General features: G+C 36.6%; 1 protein-coding gene and 1 pseudogene across 1 annotated transcript; one reads left to right on the top strand and one right to left on the bottom strand.

The window, feature by feature from the left end:
* The window catches only part of LOC120224639, a 29,053-nt pseudogene extending 24,581 nt beyond the window's left edge, over positions 1–4,472 (bottom strand).
* Positions 4,473–13,618: 9,146 nt separating this feature from the next.
* On the top strand, positions 13,619–15,307 carry PGK2 (phosphoglycerate kinase 2). Its single transcript, XM_039222908.1, has one exon. It carries the CDS (start codon positions 13,723–13,725, stop codon positions 14,974–14,976), a length of 1,254 nt encoding a protein of 417 aa, XP_039078839.1. The 5' UTR covers positions 13,619–13,722; the 3' UTR covers positions 14,977–15,307.
* Positions 15,308–20,797: the final 5,490 nt, after the last annotated feature.

Raw genomic sequence — 20,797 nt, 5'->3', positions numbered from 1 at the left:
AGCTTATGTTTAATGAATTTGTTTTGTGCAACACATCATACTATACTCTTCACACACATTAAAAAACTCATTTAAGATTAAAAACAACCTAAAATGTAGTTACTATCAGTCTCTTTACAGAGGTTGTCAATGTGCACATAATTATATTTGTGAGACCTAATATGTCCAAGTCTGTCTGGAACTTTCCCCACTATTCTATACAAATTCCAATACCTGAAAAAGTTTGTTGACCATCCATCTATTCACCTTCCCTTTATGATATTTTGTAACATTTTCTTCATCCGATACTTCATTCATTCATTTATTCAACAAATCTTTTTAGTACCTACTACATTCCAGGTACTCTTCCACATACAAGATATATGAAGGGGCAATGAGGGGGAGGAGCAGGAAATTTTTTTTAAAAGAGATACACAAAAGTGAAAAGATATGGCAAAGTATAAGCCTATATTTTAGTGGGGAAGATAGACAATAAGTAATTTCAGATAGTAATCAGTTCCATAAAGAAACTGAAACAATGGGACAGTGACTAGGGATAGTAGAAACATGGGCTGAGTTTTGAATGCTAAATAAGTCATGCAAACTAATGGAAGGAGTTTCAGACAGTGGCAGCTATAAACATCAAAGCACTGAAAGGGGAAGGAGCCTTCATATATTCAATGAATAGAAGCAGAAGTAGAAGACTACTCTACCTGTAGTATGGTGAGCAAAGAGTACCGAAGGTGTATCCAGGTCAGTCCAAACAAAGAATTTAGATTCCATTTTTGATACAATGTGAAGTTGCTGGAGTTTTTTAAGCAAAGGAAGTGTTGCCATACAATTTATCTTTAAAAAAATTGGGGCCTATGTCAAGAAAAGACTTTGAGAGAGAGAGCGTTGAGAAACAGCAAAGTAGAAGTTGGAAGACATTAGTTTTTAGTAAGAAATCCAAGGAGAAGATGAAGGAACTTACACTAGAGTGGTAACAATCAAAAAGGAGAGAAGTGTTCAGCTTCCTGGTATATTCTGCTGGTGAATCCGCAAAACTGAGTGTCTATTTCTTCATTAAACGACTATTCATTGCATGCTATTATACATCAGGCCCCATCCTAGGTGCTGGGGACATAGAACTGAACAGACAGGTAGGATCCCTAACCTCGAGGAACTTATCTATTACATATTGAAGTGAGGGAAACGGACATTTAATAGGTAAATAAGAATATCTTATAATGTCAGATAATAACTGTTACGATGAAAAACAAAGGCAACAATGATAGAAATGGGCTAACATTCTAGATATATCAAGGGAAGACTTTGCATAGCATGTGACACTTAAGGAAAGACTCCAAGTGACGCACAAGCTACACAGATTTTGGGAGTAGAGCACTCTAGAGAAGGGAACAACAACAGCAGCAGCAACAACAATAAAAAGAAAAGACCCTGAAGTAGGAATGTCAAAGACGATTCTTCGGGTTTTGGCTTAAGGAACTGGAGAGTTGACTGTAATGTTTACTGGGATGGGGAAAACTAGGGAGGAACAGGTTGGAGCACAGAGACCAAAAGTTTTAGTCAACTGGAAATGTCAGTTCGGCTGTGGCTATAAAATCCTGGAGCTCAAGGGAGAGGTCAAAGCCAGCAATAACTTTGTTTTTGAGAGTTACTAATGATAATTCTCAAGAACAAAATTTCTTTCATATTTGAGAATTTATTGACTTCATTTTTGGGAGCCACATATTTGTTCAAATTTATTTCTCCTATGGGTATACTGCAGTAACATAATTTACCAGTATACGCTAAGTGATAAATTCTGACCATAAAATTTCATATGTTCTTAGCTTCAGACCAAGATGATTCATTTTTTAAATTACAAAGAAAAAAGGAATACAGGCCTCAGCCTAATAAATTCAAAAATTAATATAAATTTTATCAGAAGAACAAAGTCTTAGTAAATCTAAGAGTAAAAGAACTAGGAATCAGATCCATTTCTATCGTGGCTTCTTACTTCTCCCTCCCTTTTAATTTCCTACCATCTAGAAGCTTCGTCACCAATAAGTCCAGAGAGTTGGCTGTTCATTTTCTAAATAGAATTTATTTCTGTAATAAAGAATTAAAATACGACTTGAAAGTAGAAAATAATATAGAATACTTTTTTTTATGTTTTATTTATTTCTGAGAGAGAGAGAGAAAGACAGCATGAGTAGGGGAGGGTCAGTGAAAGAAGGAGATACAGAATCCGAAACAGGATCCAGGCTCTGAGCTGGCTGTCAGCACAGAGCCCGATGGGGGGGCTCGAACCCACGAACCACAAGATCATGACCTGAGCCAAAGTCGGACACTTAACCAACTGAACCACTCAGGTTCCCCAATATAGAATATTTAAAATGTACAATAGTAATTTTAGATTAAAGGTAGTTAAGCACAGTTAAGCACTAGAGTTTATGCTCAACTTCTACTTGAAAGACAAATGAGTATTTTATATATTATTAACTATGCTAGAAAAAACATATTAATTGCAATTTTAATTAACAGTTATAATTCAAAAACAAATTTATTTATACACTAAGTCAGGCCTTTGCAAAAACATAAGTACAAATCTTGAAGATATATTTTTTGAAGTTGGCTTCATTTTATAGACTGATAAATCTACTGTCCAAAAGTCATAAACATTGCTTTCCTTACTATTCTACCCATATAGTTAAATCAACATGGAGGAAACATGTATTTTTTTATATGAAACCAAATGTTTTGTTAACGATGTGACAAGAATATCATTTTTCATTACATTGGTATGAAAGCTGGTAAGCTCATGTAGTCTCCAGAGTTTTGTTTTCATTACATGGGTCTTCAGACACTAAACACAAAATGAAGAAATATCTAATGAATTCTACCCACCTCTTCCCAAAGGCTTTACATACAATGGAGACATAGGTATTGTTTGTATGAAGAATATACAAAAAGAATTGGAAAATGTTTGGCTAGAGGGAGGACAACTCTTCAGAGACATTGTTTGTAGTTTGCAGAACAAGCTAATCTTCTCTAGGAAGAATAATGCCAATATAGCAGCACTATATTCACCAGGAAGCCAATGGATCTCTCCTGTGGCGGGAAACCAGAACTTCTGGCCGCTCACATCATTCACCTTCCCTTTACTCTTCCAGAAATGTCTCTTGAATTCCAATCCATCACCCTTAGAAAGCTGAAAGTCAACCAAAAACTTCTCAGCCACTTCTACCAAATTCACTTTGAAAATCAGTTTATTTTTTCTCCTATCAGTTGTTGATACAGTAACCTGATTCATACAGCTCTTTTTCTACTGATAGTCCAACTTCTCACAAGTCTCTTTCAGGCATTGATAAGGTTTGTCTGCATCCAGTTTGTTAAAAATCATGTCATTCTTTTAACCAAGTGCTACCACGGGTTCTGGGGTTGGGGGGGGGGGGAGCCTGGAGTGCCAAGTAACTGACTATTTAGAAGCATATGATCAGGACATGTGAGTGGGGAAGAACTGATCTCTTGTTCTACTTTATCAATATTATGAACGGTAGGTGTCCTATAAGGAAAGACCTGTCCGTGATTCTTGCTGGGAACTAGAGTACTTCACATTTTCTTCACTAGAAGAACTGTTTACCATAGAGAAGTCCAAACTGGATTCAATGTGCTTAGAAAATCCACTAGGAGACTTATATATGCCACCTAAAGTGACTCAGGGCCTTTCTTGAGTGGTTTGTTATACCATCTACCTTTTTTGATGTCTGGGGTAGTAATCCTTACTGATGAATTCTCAACTAGAATTTTATGCAGCCAAGCTGGAAAAGCAGAAAAAAAAATTTTTCCCCCAGGAGTTCAGGTATGTATTCTTCTTTCTTTCCAATCAGAATTTTCCTGACAACTGTCACTGGGCTGGTCCCATGGCAACATTGCCATGAGTACTATTCCATAGCAGCAAACATCAATGGGTTCTGCGTGAAATCTTTTCTCTTTAAGAGTTCTGAAGCAACATAAGGTAAACACATCTTGTTCAATAAACACTCATGATTATTATGCCGAAACACTGTTGCCAGGCCAAAGTCAGAGATTTTGAGGTTATCCCTTTCATCCAAAAGGAGACTTTCTGGCTCAATATCCCTATTAGTTATCCCAATACCATGCAAATAAACCACTCTGCCATGATTTCATGGAAGAATCTCTGAGCATCTTCTTCAGGCATTCCTATGTTTGGCTCTATTCTGTCAAAAAGTTCTCCACCACTACAGTACTCCAGGAATAGATACTGGATATTGCTTACTCCTCTGTGACCATAGAATTTCACTACACTCTCATAATTTGACATGTTATTGATACAGATCTTTTTCTTGACATTTTATGGGCAGTCTATGGCATGCTTAATGTCTATAATCCTGACTGCAACTGCTTCTTCAATTCTTTACTTCTCCATAGGTACCTTCTCCCAGGGTCTGCACCAAGTCCCAGTCATCCACAAAGTGCACTTCCATGACTCCATGATGGACAACGCAGGCCATCCTTTGCCTGTCAACACAGGAATTCCAAATCTGGAATGTATATTTTAAGGTCAACAGAAAGGTAAAGTTAAGCTAAACTACTCCAAATTTTCCAAAGGCTTCCTACTAGAGACATTAATGAATTATACTAACATGCATCAATTTTCACAGGATTTTTAAAATATCTCCAAAAGTTAAGAATCTGTAATGAGATCTCTTCACCTTAGAGGGTTTTTTTTTCCCTTAAATAGTTTATTGTCAAGTTGGTTTCCATATAACACCCAATGCTCATCGCAACAAGTGCCCTCCTCCATGCCCATCACCCCCTTCTCCTCTCCCCCCCATGAGCCCTCAAGTTTGTTCTCAGCATTCATGAGTCTCTCAGGGTTTGCCTCCCTCCCTCTCCCCAGTTAGTTTTCCCCTTGTCCTCCCCCATGGTCCTCCATTAAGTTCCTCCTAATCCACTTATCCGTGCAAACATATGTTTTTTCTTTTTTTGCACATTTTGCTCCGCATAACACCCTCAAGGTCCATCCATGTTGCTACACGTGGCCAGATTTCATTCTTTCTCATTGCCATGTAGTATTCCATCATATAGATAAACCACATCTTCTTGATCCATTCATCAGTAGATGGACACTTAGGCTCTGTCCATGTTTTGGCTATTGTTGAGAGTGCTGCTATGAACATTGGTGTACATGTGTTCCTATGCATCAGCACTCCTGTATTCCTTGGGTAAATCCCTAGCAGTGCTATTGCTGGGTCATAGGGGTGTTCTATTGTTAATTTTTTGAGGAACCTCCACACTGTTTTCCAGAGCAGCTGCACCAGTTTACACTCCCACCAAGAGTGTAGGAGGGTGCCCGTTTCTCCACATCCTCACCAGTTCACCGTAGAGTTTAATCAGCACTGTAGGGAAAGGAAGTCAGGCTAGCAGCATGTTAAGGTCTTGCTGGAAAAATAGAGGATATTTGTACAAGGAAAACCTAGAAAACCAGCCCAAGAAAAGCAGGAAGATGTAAAGGTTTGTAAACATAGATGAAAATTGGGTTTTGTTAAGAAGACATTTCAGATTGACCTATAAGTGGTATGATGTATGCCATCAGGACTTTTAATTTGGGGAGAAAATATCCTCAGGGCTTGATCTCGTTACATGAAGGAAAGGGGAGAGACAAAAGGTCTTGTTATTTAGCTCAATACAGGGTACACTGCAAGTTGTCCTTATAGAAAGATGCCAATACAGAACATCATATTTCAGTTTTTGGTATTTAATACCTAAGAATTACAACTAATATCTATTACTTCTCTGAACAATCAGAACCTATTAATCACCTTAATGACTGACTTTTATCAGGTATTTTATTGATCCAGACTGCTTTTTGCAGTAGGAATTATCTCCATTATACAGATGAGTCATGCAAGAATTGACACTTTCATGTAACTTTCCAAATGAATGTATACCAACAAATTCAGGTCGCATTATTATTTAAAAAATTCCAAAAATAAATCCTGCACTGGTGAAACGGTTTTGACAGAGAAGGTAATGTTTCGTTGTGGAGGGAAGTTGAGAAAGTAAATTTAGGGCTGGGACAAAGAAGCACTGTGTGAGAATGAAGGAGCAAAAGTGACAGAGAGGCCTCCCCTGCGAGTCTCCTACACACGCTGGCTAGACTTTTCTCCTGTACAAACAACCATTAAATTTGTCTCTATGAGTACCAACTCCTTGCTATGCTCTGTTAACATCTTCCACAAATAAAACATGAAAAATTCAAGTGTTTTAAAGTGTAAACTAATGAAGCATGGTAATCTTGGAATGGATATCAATGGTTCACAAATTTCATCTAAGATGTACTATTTTATGTCACTAAAAAGAAAATAAAAACACAATGAAATGCTATTAATGCAAGAACCATACTGATTTAGAAGGAGTTAAATGATGAAACAATGTGTCCAAGTATTAAATACAATGAACTCTGCACTTTCTGACTCAAATTTTCTTTTCTTTTTTTTTTTTAATATTTTTATTTATTCCTAGGAAAGAGAGAGAGACAGCGTGAGCAGGGGAGGGTCAGAGAGAGAGGGAGATACAGACTCTGAAATAGGCTCCAGGCTCCGAGCTGACAGTCAGCACAGAGCCCGACGCGGGGCTCGAACCCACGAACCGCGAGATCATGACCTAAGCGAAAGTCGGACGCTTAAGCGACTAAGCCACCCAGGCGCCCCTTCTGACTCAAATTTTCTATTTAAGTATAGTAGTTACTTATATTTACATTTGCTTTTCCTTAAATGCAAATCAGCCTAAGAAAATGATAGTTCAGTCTTTCCTCTGCACTGTTTCCCTTTCTTTTAACTGCTCCAGAAATAGGAGTCAAACTTTCTGCTCCTTCCTTTTTTAGGGCAATTTTTCTTTTAGTTTCAGTTGAAAATCCATAAGGCTTAAGTAAATAGGCTGGATCCAATTCTTGCTTCTGAAACTTACATTTAAAAAGCACCAACTGTATATCTTTGTCATAAAACGACAAACAAATATATTCAACTATGCAAATCTTTCATGTTTGCACTTGGGATTTAAGTGTAGCTCTAGAAAATTACATAACTGCACATACAAGTACTACTGTAAATTCTAAAATGTATCTAAGCAATCTCAACTTAAAAAAAATTTTTTTTTGACATTCTTCTTTTTGCGGTCCTGTTCTTCACCATGTAAATATAAATATTTAATGACTTCAGGAGAATTACTAATAAACAACATAAACATCATTAAGAAGTTTCTGTTTTTATAATCTTGTAATTTTTCAAATAAACAGTAAAATAGAAGAATTTCACAGAAAATACCCATATACACACCACCTAGATTTTATCATTAACATTTTACTACATATATTTTATCATGTATCCATCCACATGGCCATCCTTCTACTCATGCATTACTCCAAGTTATTTTTGATGCATTTCAAAGTAATTTGCAGATTTTTGAGGATTTTTACAAACATGTATGTGTAACTCAAACTGTTTTATTAACATATAAGAATGTATTATCATTCCAGAAATTTCCCTGATGTCCCTGATAAGTCCCCCTACTTCTACTCCAGAAGCAGTCACTCTTCTATCTTCACTATAGATTAATTTTTCTTTATTTCATAAAATTTAATCATGCAATATGCACTCACTTACAGAAGAATTCTTTTGATACCTCAATACTTTTTGTGTTAAAGTCATGGTATTATATGTATCAGAGTTTATAAATATTATTTCTCTAAGTAGCATTCCAACTTAGGACTATACCTGGAACTTTTCTTTTCTTTCTTTCTTTCTTTTTTTTTGCTACTATGAACAAAGCTGCTATGAACATTCCCATACATGCCTTTTTGTCATCATATATTTTCAGTTATTTTGGATAAATATATAAAATTAGAACCGATGGGCCACAGGATAGATGTAGAATTTTTAAAATATTTTTATTTATTTCAAGGAGAGAGAGAGAGAGAGAGAGAGAGCGTGAGCAGGGGAGGGTCAGAGAGAGAGAGAGACACAGACTCTGAAATAGGCTCCAGACTTTGAGCTGGCAGTCAGCACAGAGCCCGACGCAGGGCTCGAACCCACGAACTGCGAAATCATGACCTAAGCGAAAGTCGGACCCTTAACCGACTAAGCCACCCAGGCGCCCTTGATGTAGAATTTTTATAAAAACGGCCAGATCTTCTTTCAAAATGGTTATATTCCACTAAGAATGAGAATTCGTTTCTTCACATTCTCACCAATGTTTGATGCTAATAATCTTTTGTGACTTTACCATTCTCGTGTGTATGTAATAGTTTCATATTGTGGTTTTAATTTTCATTTTCTTGATGGTTATTGAAATTAAGCACTTTCTCATGTCCTGATTAGATACATATATTACACACACACACACTCAGACACACACACACACACACACACACACACACACATTTGGGAAATGTCTGTTCAAATTTTTGCCTGTTTATCCAACTTTAAAGTTGGGATGCTTATCTTTTATTTTTAAATTTTGAGTATATTTTGTAGATCTTGGATAACACTGTCATTAGATGCATGTTTTATGAATCTGTTTCTTCCAATATATGCTTGCCTTTCATTTTCTTGATGGTGAGTTTGATTTAGAATGTTTTTACTTTTTCCTAATTGTTTATGGCAAAATATATATAGTGTAAAATTTACCCTCTTAACCATTTTGAAGTGTACAGTTCAAGTGATATTAAAATACATCCATTATATGGTAGGGCCACCACCACCAGAACTCTTCATCTTGTAAAACTGAAACCCTGTACTCAGTAAGCAATAACTCCCCATGCCTGCCTCCTTTCGGCCTTTCACAACCACCTTTCTACCCTCTGTCTTTATGATTCTGACTATGCTAATCACTCATATGAGTGAAACTTGAAGATATTTGTCTCTTTGTCACTCACTTTTTTCACTTGGCAGAAAGTCTTCAAGTTTCATCCATGCTGTAGCATGTGCCAGAATTTCCTTAATGGAATAAAATGTTTTTTTTTTTTTTTTTTTTTTTTTAAATTTTTTAATTTTTTTTTTATTTTAAATTTTTTTTATTTTAAAAATTAAAAATATCAGTAAAATTATATTTTATTCCATTATATGTATATACCACATTTTATTAATTCACTTATCTGTCAATGGACACCAAGGGTGCTTCCATATTTTAGCTATTATGAATAATGCTACTATGAAAATAGATATACAAATATATCTTTGAGATTCTATTTCAATTATCTTGGATATAAACCTATAAGAGGAATTATTAGATCATATAATAATTATATATTTAATTCTTAGAGGAAAGATCACACTCTTTTCCACAGCAGGTGTGTTTTTTATGTTCCCACCAACAGTGTGTCAAAGTTCGATCGACTTTACATTTTTGCCAACACTTCTCCCTCCCTCCCTTCCCCTCTCTTCTTTTTTTCTTCCTTCCTTCCTTTTTTTCTTTCTCTCATAGTAACCCTCCTCACTGTCTGAGGTGATATCTCATTGTACTTTTGACTTACATTTCTCTAATGATTAATGATGTTGAACACCTTTTTAGGTGTTTATTAACAAAGTGGCTATTTAAGTCCTTTGATTATTTTTATAAGATTGCTTTTCTGTTGTTGAGTTTTAGGAATTCTATGTATATTATGGATATACATAATTTTTCCCTATGTTTTTTTCTAAGAGTTTTATGGTTTTAAATTTTACATTTAGATCTTTCACTTATTTTGAGATATTTTTATATATGGTATTAAATAACAGTCTAACTTGATTCTCTTACATGTGAATGTTCAATTTTCCCAGTACCATTTGTTGAAAAGACTGGTTTTTTCCACATTTAATGGTCTTTTTTTTTTTTTTTAATGTTTTATTTATTTCAGAGGGAGAGAGAGACAACGTGAGCAAGAGATGGCCAGGGAGAGAGGGAGACACAGAATCTGAAGCAGTCTCCAGGCTCTGAGCTAGCTGTCAGCACAGAGCCTGACACAGGGCTCGAACCCACAAACAATGAGATCATGACCTGAGCTGAAGTCTGACGTTCAACTGAGCCACCCAGGTGCCCCTTAATGGTCTTGTTAATATTGTTGTTAAAAATGATTTGACCTTACATGTGAGGATTTATTTCTGGGCTCTCTATTCTAGTCCATTGGCCAGTATGTGTGTTTTTATGCTAGTACCACACTGTTTAGGTAACTATAGCCTTGTGGTAAGTTTGAAGGGAAGTGCAATTCCTGTAGCTTCATTCTTTTCCAAAATTGTTTTGGTTATCTGGGATCCCTTTCAATCACACATGAATTTAAGGATAGTTTTTTCTATTTCTACAAAAATATCTTTGGGATTTTGATAAAGATTGCTTTGAATATGTAGATAACTTTGGGTAGCATTGACATTTTAACGATATTAAGATTTGTAATCTAAGAACACATGTTTCCTTTAACATTATTTATGTCTTTTTAAATTTATTTCAGCAATTTTTTTTAAAAAGGGTTTATTTATTTTTGTGAGAGACAGCATGCAAGTGGGGAAGGGGTGGAGAGAGGAGGGGACTAAAGATTTGAAGTGGGCTCTGTGCTTACAGCAGCAAGCCTGATGTGGGGCTTGAACTCAAGAACCATGAGATCATGACCTGAGTCAATGTCCGACGTTCAACCTACTGAGTCACCCAGTTGCACCTAATAGTTTTAATTGTACAAGTCTTTTACCTCCTTGGTTAATTCTCAAGTATTTTATTCTTATTGACACTATTATAAAAGCAATTGTTTTGCAATTTCCTTTTCAGATTGTTTATTATTAATGTATAAAAATGCAACAGATTTTTAAGTGTTTACTATGTATCCTACTTTTCTGAATTCATTTGTTTGTTCTAATAGGTTTTTGGTGGAGTAATTAGTGTTTTCTTTATTCCCCTCCTCTCTCTGCCCCTTCCTGCAATATTATGCTTTGTCCCTTCCTATTTAGATAACCTTTATTTTTTTATTGCCTAATTTCTCTAGCTAGAACTCCCAGTGCTATAATAAATAATCTTTGCTTGTTCCTGATAATAAAGAAAAAGTATTCCATCTTCATTATTGAATATGAGGTTTCCTGTGGATTTTTCACATATTAGTTTTATTATGTCAGGTAGTTTTCCTTCTATTCTTGGTTTGTTGTGAGTTTTATCATTTTCAGTGATGGATTTTGTCAAATGTTTTTTCTGCATCAACTGAGATGATGTGTTTCCTTTTCCTTCATTCTGTTAATGTGGTGTATTATATTGATTGATTTTCATAGATTGAACCATTCTTTCATTCCAGGAATATATCCCACCTGGCCATGCTATATAATTATTTTAATATGCTACTGAATTATGTTTGCTAGCATTTGGTTGAGAAGTCTTGCTTCAATGTTCATAAAAGTTGTTGATCCGCAAGGTTTTTTTTTCTAAATTTCCTTTTTCTGGTTTTGGTATCAGAGTAATTCTGACACCACAGAATGAGCTAGGAAGTTCTTCCTCCTCTTCATTTTTCTGAAAAAGTTAAAGAATGGGTGTTTAGTTGCTTGTAAATGTTTGATAGAGTTCATCAGTGAAGCCATCAGGTCTGGGGCTTTTTCTTTGTCAGGAAATTTTCAATTACTGATTCTAACACCTTCTAATTAGAAATCTATTGAGATTTTTTATTTCTTCATAATTCTGCCTTGGTAAGGTATGTGTTTCTAGGAATTTGACCATTTAACCTAGTATATCTGTTTTGTTGATAGGAAATTATTTATAGTACTTTCTTATTATCACTGTTCTTTCTGTAAAATCAATAGTAATGTTTCTATTTTCATTTCTGGTTTTAGTAATATGAGTCTTTTTTTTACTTAGTCCATTTATTTTTTTAAGTTTATTCATTTATTGAGAGGGGGATATGGAGGGGTCGAGAGAGAGGGAGAGAGAGAATCCCAAGCAGGCTCCACACTATCAGCACAGAGCCTGACATGGAGCTCGATCCCATAAACTGTGAGATCATGACCTGAGCAGAAATCAAGAGTCAGACACTCAACTGACTGAACCACCCAGATGCTCCCCAAGTTTCATTTTATTGATTTTCTCTATTGTTTTTCTATTCTCAACTTCATTTTTCTCTCCCCTTATCTGTATTATTTCCTTTCTTCTGCAACCTATGAGTTGTTTTGCAACCTATGTTTAGTTTGTTTTTCTTTTTCTGATCCCTTAAGCTATAAATTTAGGTGGTTAATTTGAAATCTTATTATTTAACTTAAGCATTATGGCAAAAAATTTTCTGTTTAGTATTGCATTTTTTGTGTTCCATAAATTTAATCATATTGTTTTATTTTCATTCTTCTCTAAGGATTTTCTAATTTCTCTGTGATTTCTGCTTTAATTCATTGGTTGTTTAAAAGTGTGTTGTTTAATTTCTACAAATTTATTAGTTTTCCTGTTTTCCTTCTATTATTGATTTCTAATTTCATCTAGTTATGGCCAGAGAACTTTGTATATTTATCTTTTTAAAATCTATTGAGACTTAATTTGTGGCCTAATATGTGGTCTATCCTGGAAAATGTCCTATTGCACTTGAGAAAAATGTGTATATTCTTGTTGAGTAGAATGTTCTGTGTATGTCCTTTAGATATAATTGGTTTATTAGGTTTTCTTCTCTTTCCTTACTTATCTTCTATTTGGCTGTTTTATCCATTATTGAGAATGGGTTATTGAAATCTCAAGCTGTTATTGAAATGTATGTCTCCCTTTAATGCTGCCAGTTTTATCTTTGTATATTTTGATAGTCTATTAAATGTGCAAATGTTTATAATTTTGGGCGTCTTCTTGCTGTATTAAGTCTTTTTTAAAAAGTTTAGTTATTTATTTTGAGAGAGAGAGGGCACAGATGTGCATATGCATGTGAATTTGGCCGGGTTGGGGGGCAGGAAAAGAAAGAGAGAATCCCAAGCAGGCTCTGTGTGCTGCCAGCTTGGAGCCCGATACACGCAGGACTCAAACTCATGAACTGTGAGGTCATGATCTGAGCCAAAACTAAGAGCTGGAGCTTAACTGACTGAGTCACCCAGGTGCTTCTGTATTAAGCCCCTTTTATTAATATATATTGTCTTTCTTTGTTGCTTATAATCCTTTTGCATTTAAAGTACATTTTTTTTTTCTAATTTTAGTATAACTACTCCTATTCTTTTTTGGTTACTATTTGCATGGAATATCTTTTTTCTATACTTTCACTTTTGATCTATTTTTCCTTTGAATCTAAGCTGAGTTTTCTGTAGACTGTATACAGTTGGATCATATTTAAATTTTTTTAATGTTTATACATTTTCGAGAGACAGAGTGCAAGCAGGGAGGGGCAGAGAGAGAGGGAGACACAGAAACTGAAGTAGACTCCAGATTCCAAGCTGTCTTATTCCAGGGTTTCTTCACCTCACCAGCTCTCACTCCAAGCCTGGTACCACTCACTCTTTGGGGTTCGTGTTCCGCACGGTCAGTTTGAATCTTCATGGCAACAGATTCCAAGTCCAGATTGACAGGGCCATTAACCAATCACAGAGCCAGGTTTCCTTTTCACCTATTCAATCAAGCCTGCCCTGTGGGGGACTTCGTGATGAAAAAAAAGGGGCGGGCCAAGGGGAAAGGCGTTGGAAAGTACCACCCATCCAGCCTCCCAACAGCAGTGAAGTGGTTCTTCCGTATTGGGATCCAGGTATTAGCATCTGTCTTTGTATTATCAAGATGTCTCTCTCTAAGAAGTTAACTTTGGACAAAGTGGATGTTAAAGGAAAGCGAGTCATCATGAGAGTAGACTTCAATGTTCCCATGAAGAAGAACCAGATTACAAACAACCAGAGAATCAAAGCTTCCATCCCAAGCATCAAGTACTGCCTAGATAATGGAGCCAGTTCAGTAGTTCTTATGAGTCATCTAGGTCGACCTGATGGTGTTCCCATGCCTGAGAAATACTCTTTAGAGCCTGTTGCTGCTGAGCTCAAATCCTTGCTGGGCAAGGATGTTCTATTTCTAAAGGACTGTGTGGGCCCAGAAGTAGAGAAAGCATGTGCCAACCCGGCTGCTGGTTCAGTCATCCTGCTGGAGAACCTACGCTTTCATGTGGAGGAAGAAGGAAAAGGCCAAGATCCTTCTGGAAATAAGGTTAAAGCTGAGCCAGGCAAAATAAAAGCCTTTCAAGCATCACTCTCCAAACTAGGGGATGTATATATCAATGATGCTTTTGGCACTGCTCACCGGGCCCACAGTTCGATGGTGGGAGTAAATCTGCCCCAGAAGGCATCTGGATTCTTGATGAAAAAGGAGCTAGAGTACTTTGCCAGAGCCTTGGAAAACCCAGAGAGACCCTTTCTGGCTATACTTGGTGGAGCCAAAGTGGCAGACAAAATCCAACTCATCAAAAATATGCTAGACAAGGTCAATGAGATGATTATTGGTGGTGGAATGGCTTATACCTTCCTTAAGGTACTCAACAACATGGAGATTGGTTCATCCCTCTTTGATGAAGAGGGGGCCAAGATTGTCAAAGATATCATGGCTAAAGCCAGTAAGAATGGTGTGAACATTACCTTTCCTATTGACTTTGTCACTGGTGACAAGTTTGAGGAGAATGCTAAGGTTGGCCACGCCACTGTAGAATCAGGCATACCTGCTGGCTGGATGGGTTTGGACTGTGGTCCTGAGACCAGCAAGAAGTATGCTCAAGTTGTGGCCCATGCCAAGCTAATTGTGTGGAATGGACCTGTAGGGGTATTTGAATGGGATGCCTTTGCTAATGGAACAAAAGCCCTCATGGATGAAATTGTGAAGGCCACTTCCCGGGGCTGTATCACCATTATAGGAGGTGGAGACACTGCTACTTGCTGTGCCAAATGGAACACCGAAGATAAAGTAAGCCACGTGAGCACTGGAGGAGGTGCTAGTCTGGAACTTCTGGAAGGTAAAGTCCTTCCTGGCGTGGAAGCCCTCAGCAACCTATAGCTGACAATATTCCTTTCTACCATTTCCTGTCTATAGGCTTTAATTCAACTTAGTGCTTTACATTTCAACTTGACTTCTGTTAGTTACCTCCATATCAAGACCTATGCAATGACTAAGATATTGGCTCTCAGGACCTCTTTACATCAGTACAGCAATGCAACTCGATTTGGTCATGCATTTGCCTGCTCTCTTCAAGATCTCATTTGAATTTTACCATTGTGATTCATAGGAAGGACATATTCTTACATTGCATATTAAAGTGAGTTGAATAAAGCTTAATCTTTCTCTCTCTCTCTCTCTTTTATTTTACTTCAGCGTTGTTACTGTTTCACTACTTGAAACATGGAAAACAAAAGAAAACCCAAACTGTTGGGGAAGGATTGGGTAGAAGCTAACAAACTCTTAAACAATAAAAGTGTCTAAATAAATGAAGAAAAGTAATTGTGTTTAAGAATTTGTGGGTAAACAAATTCTTGTTTAGCTAAAAGGAAGTTTCTTACTACATAGGAAAGAAGAGAAATAAAAGATATTTATTAAAGTCAAGAAGTTAAAAAAAGGAAAGAAATGAAACCCAAGAAAGGAATTATATCTGTATGTGTGGAGGCACTATTGTACATATATACGTCTGTGTACTCTCATGTACGGGAGGCACAAATTCAATCTATGTTTTAAATAAAGAATTGCTTAATTTTTAAGGCAGATATAGTTTAAATAAATACTTAATATATATAACTGCTAAATCTTAAACCTAGATTTTTGAGATAAAAATATATACTTATATTCATGAGAAAAATAGGGATATAAAAATTCTTTCCTATTAGAAAATAGAATGAGAAAATATCTGGAAATGTAGAAGAAATGAAAATACTTACTGGAAAATATTTTACCTAGTTCTGTAGACAAAGAGCTGTCACAATGCAATGCTGTTAACAATTTTAGAGTAAAAATGCAGGGAAATTTATCCCAGTTGTAATGGGCTATGGCCCATAGCACTAGATCAATTCTATAAATTAACTTATTTAAATTAAACTAGATTTAATTAAAAAATTAAACTTAAAATATAATGGTAATATGCCCAAAACTCAACATATTTCTGAGGACAGTATTCATAATGCCATGATAATTCCAGAGAAAATATAGGAGTTAAGATAAAAACTTAAAAAGAAGTAAAACAAAAAACCAAAATTACAGTAGCTGAAAAAAGGTTATAGAATATTATTTTCTTGCATAAAAGTTCAGGGCAAAGAGGTGGACTTTTCTCCATGAGGTCATGTAGAAAACCAACCTAGTGAAACAAATCTGTTACTCTAGATAAGTAAGTTACATTTCTTTTTTTTTTATATTTTATTAATGTTTTATTTATTTCTGAGAGAGAAAGAGAGAGACAGGGTGAGCAAGGGAGGGTCAGAGAGAGAGGGAGATACAGAATCTGAAACAGGCTCCAGGCTCTGAGCTGGCTGTCAGCACAGAGTCCAACACAGGGCTCGAACCCATGAACCATGAGATCATGACCTGAGCCAAAGTCAGACGCTTAACCAACTGAGGCACCCAGGTGCCCCAGTAAGTTACATTTCTGTGTGTGAGGTGTCAGTCTGTGTTTTTACTACTTGATATCCAGCCCAAAGGAGACGTTAGTGAAAGGCAATGTGTTTCTTTTACACACATGTCCCAAAAAATTCAGGAATTTTTCTTCTATTGGCCATTTTGTGTTCTGTTGGCTATTAGTTGTGTGATGAGGCCCATTTTGCAAGAGAGGCCTGGGAATGTATCTGTAGCTGGATACCTTGTACTCAACTAAAAGTCAACAGAATCCACATAAGACACTCATATACGGAGAACAAACAGAGGGTTATTGGAGGGGTTGTGGGAGGGGGGATGGGGCAAATGGATAAAGGGCATTAAGGAATCTACTCCTGAAATCATGGTTGCACTATATGTTAACTAACGTGGATGTAAATTTAAAAAAATAAATAAATACATAAAAATAAACAGATTCTGTTTCTAAAAGGAAGTGGAGGGGCGATAAATACCAGGGGAAAAGTAACGTCTCCTGATAGACTTTCACGCTGGCCACTCCAGTATCCATGTGTGAGTATCCACATATCCTTCTTCCTACATAAAAGAAAATACCCTTTCTCCAAGAGATATAATGAAATGCCCAGTTACTGTATCCCACTCAAAACTGAGTATCTCTGGGTGATGCACAATCTTTTTACTATCCCAGTGGGAGCCCAACAGTCTGGTGAACAGAAAAGTGCAGTCATTTATTTTCCTCCTACCTCCAGTACTCATACACACGCAGTACCCAAGGGTGGCGAAGAAATAGGAAAGCAGCAATTAAAAACGCTCACCTAAAAAGTCACTGATTCATTATGATTGTGAAATAAATAGTGCTGGCTCAGAATTTCAAAAGCTCCCTCACCTGGCAGTGAAACAGCTTCTGTGCTTAGACTCGTTTTCTTCTCTGGGAGGAACTTTCTTTTCTATTGTCCCTTTTATGGCCCCAAGTTTGATCCCCAGGGAATTTTCTTTGTTTCCTAATCTTCCATACCACCTTCTGAAACTGATGTTGGAGGGTTGGACCACATTAGCCCAACGCATGGCTCTCCTAGCTTCTCTGCTGCTGTCGTTTTAAAAAAATCAAGGATTTCTTCATACATCACACAGTTGAAATCCAAATGAAGGCCAGACTAGTGACTTTTCAACTATCTTAAGAATCAAGATCTCGAGGTGCCTGGGTTGCTCAGCCGGTTAAGTGTTCGACTTCGGCTCAGGTCATGATCTCGCGGTTTCTGGGTTCGAGCCCCATGTCGGGCTCTGTGCTGACAGATCTGAGCCTGTCTTTGGATTCTGTATCTCCCTCTCTCTCTGACCCTCCCCGATCACACTGTATCTATCTCTCTCTCAAAAATAAAAAAAATAAAAAAAAGAATCAAGATCTCTGTGTGAAAGAAGCACACCCAAAAGTATCTTCTAGTGTTTCTTATTCTCCTGACTCTTGCTTTTAATTAATTGGCTGCTTTAGTGGGCTCACTTCCTTTTCTTCATTTTAAGACTAGTTAACCTGTGGCCCTCCAAAAGAATAGGCAGTGGGAAGGCACTGCCTATCACCTAATATTTGCCTGTGGCCTCCTCATTATCTTTGGCTGAAAGGTTCAAATGGGAGTCCTGTGAGTAAAATCGTAACAGTCTTCCTCATGTGGTTTGTGGGAGGAGACAGTGAGCTATTCCAATTCTGAGAGAACTTACTTTCCTGGTGGATTAGCCAATGTAGGTCTCAGGCAATAAAGAAGTTGTCCAACATTTCCTGAACACTCTCAACTTTTGGGGTTGCAGTATTTTGCTTAAGACAGCATGTAATAACCAAAATGTACTGATATTCTGCCTCTTTCTGAACACTTTCTCTGTAGCTTTAAGCTCTATAGGAATGTGTTGTGCCCACTACACAGCTTTACCAAATGCCACAGCAGAAAAATGATCCACACCTCCCAGCCTTCCGTGCCAGTTTACTCGCTTCCTTCCACCTGACCCCTATGTGAATGTCATGTTGTATGAGGTGTTTTTTTTTTTTTTTTAAGGCAGCACCCCACCTACAGGTAGCAATTTCTACATTAGTCTCTATACTACTAATTCTCAACCAGGGACAATTTTTCCTTATAGAGGATATTAGCCAAAGAATGGAAACATTTTTTGTTAGTCACAACTGGGATTAGAAGAGGAACTAACTATAGGCATCTTGTTGCTGTGGCTAGGGATGCTATTAAACAACCTGCAATACAGCACAACCTTCACCACAAAGAATGATCCAACCCAAAATGTCAACACAGAGATTTCTTTCTTTCTCATGTGACATTCCCCAGGGTGGTTGTGGGTAAGTAGGCACTTTTTGAGTTGATCCAAAGACTCAGGCTAGGAAAATGGCTCTGTTAACCCCTGCGCCTGGCTTTCTTCTTTAGGAACAGGAAGATCACTTCAGTTGTCAACATTCTCCAGTCAGCTGGTTAGGGAAAGTGGAATCCAGAGCAAGCATCATGTCTTTGAGAAAAAGAACAAGGAGTTCCTTTGGTCTGAACTTAGCAATGTGATCATATCTAGCTCACAGGGAACAAAGGCAAGGCATTCTTTGACTAAGTGACCATGGGCTCAGATGAAACTATTACTAAAAAAAAAGAATAAGTAAAGTTGAATTTAAAACAAGTCAAACAGAAAGACCTATTAAAACTTTAGAAGACACTGAGAGATCCTCAAGATCATGTTTCTGTACACTTAGAGACTAAGTACACTTCATGGACAAAAAAAAATATGAAGGAAGTAAAATGAGTTAAGAAAACAATATGAGATTGAAAATAAGCTGGCAAAAGGTAAAATTCAAGTACTGCAAGCACAAAATATTAAATGGTGTTAGAACGGTTAAATAAAAGAATTAAAACTGCAAGGGAAAGAATTAATGCCTTGAATTAGAAGATTGGGGGAAAAAACAGAATTCAAGCAGAACTAGAGAGTAAGAAATTTTTGTGTGTGTGTGTGTTAATATATATACACATACCTACATATCACATACATACATATATCACATATATATTTATGAATAGTATATAGTATATAGTTGTAATGGAAATTTTCTTTTTTATTTTTTTATTTTTTTTATTTTTTAAAGTTTTCATTCAAATTCCAGATAGTTAACATACAGTGTAATATTAGTTTCAGATGTACAATATTTCCATATTGTGATTCAACATTTCCATATATCACTGATGCTCATCACAAAAAGTGTACTCCTTAATCTCCATCACCTATTTAACCCAATTTTATAGTTACATTTAGTAATTATATACATTAAAAATACTTAGTTTTCTACTTGTTAAAACCAATTTTTTAAATTTTTAATGTTTATTTATTTTTGAGAGACAGAGCATGAGTCAGGAGGGGCAGAGAGAGAGAGACAGGGAGACAAAATCTGAAACAGGCTCCAGGCTCTGAGCTGTCAGCACAGAGCCCATTGTGGGGCTCAAACTCAGGAATAGCAAGATCATGACCTAAGCTAAAGTCAGATGCTCAGCCAACTGAGCCACCCAGGTGCCCAAAACCAATTTTAAAAAGAAACTGAAAATGAAGGTATTACCACAGGATGGTGGGACTGCCCTAGGCTTTTGGTTCAAATTGAAAGTGTGGGACTTACTTGTTTACTCCAAGGTTGCAACTTGAATTACTTAACACACACACTTGGAGGATACTATTCACTTATTTTCTGTGCATTTTCTTTTGAGAGAAAAAGAGAAAGTGGGAGCAGGAGAGGGACAGAGGGGGAGAGAGAGTGAGAGTGACAGAGAGAGAGAGAGAGAGAGAATCTTAAGCAGTTTCCAGTTTCCACACACACAGTCAGGAGCCTGATGCGGGACTTGATCACACGACTGTGAGATAATGACCTGTGCCGAAATCAAGAGTCAGACACTCAAACTACTGAGCCACCCAGGTGCCCAATTTTCTATTTTTTTACTTAAAAATCCCTTATTTATGTAGCTTATTTCAAGCAATGTTAATTAATAAAGCTGGGAAGAAGCTTTGCTTTAAAAAGCAGGTTCTGTATTTCATGGCCTTATGCTTCCATTAACTTTGCTTTTAAGTAATTTCATATTTTATTTAGTTACTAGAAGTCTCCTAGGGATTGTAGCAAAGCTTGGGTTTCCTAATTCAATGCATGTTGATAATAAACCAAGAAAGGTGGGGAATGTCTGATAAAAACTAAGAGTGAAATATTTGGAAAGTGACAAATTAGAAAAGCATGTGAGTTTATATATAAAATTTTAGTTGGTATATCCTT

Source organism: Hyaena hyaena, unplaced genomic scaffold, assembly GCF_003009895.1.
Source record: "Hyaena hyaena isolate Hyena2069 unplaced genomic scaffold, ASM300989v1 scaffold_1224, whole genome shotgun sequence".
NCBI lineage: Eukaryota > Metazoa > Chordata > Mammalia > Carnivora > Hyaenidae > Hyaena > Hyaena hyaena.
This window is presented reverse-complemented; position numbering and strand designations above follow the sequence as displayed.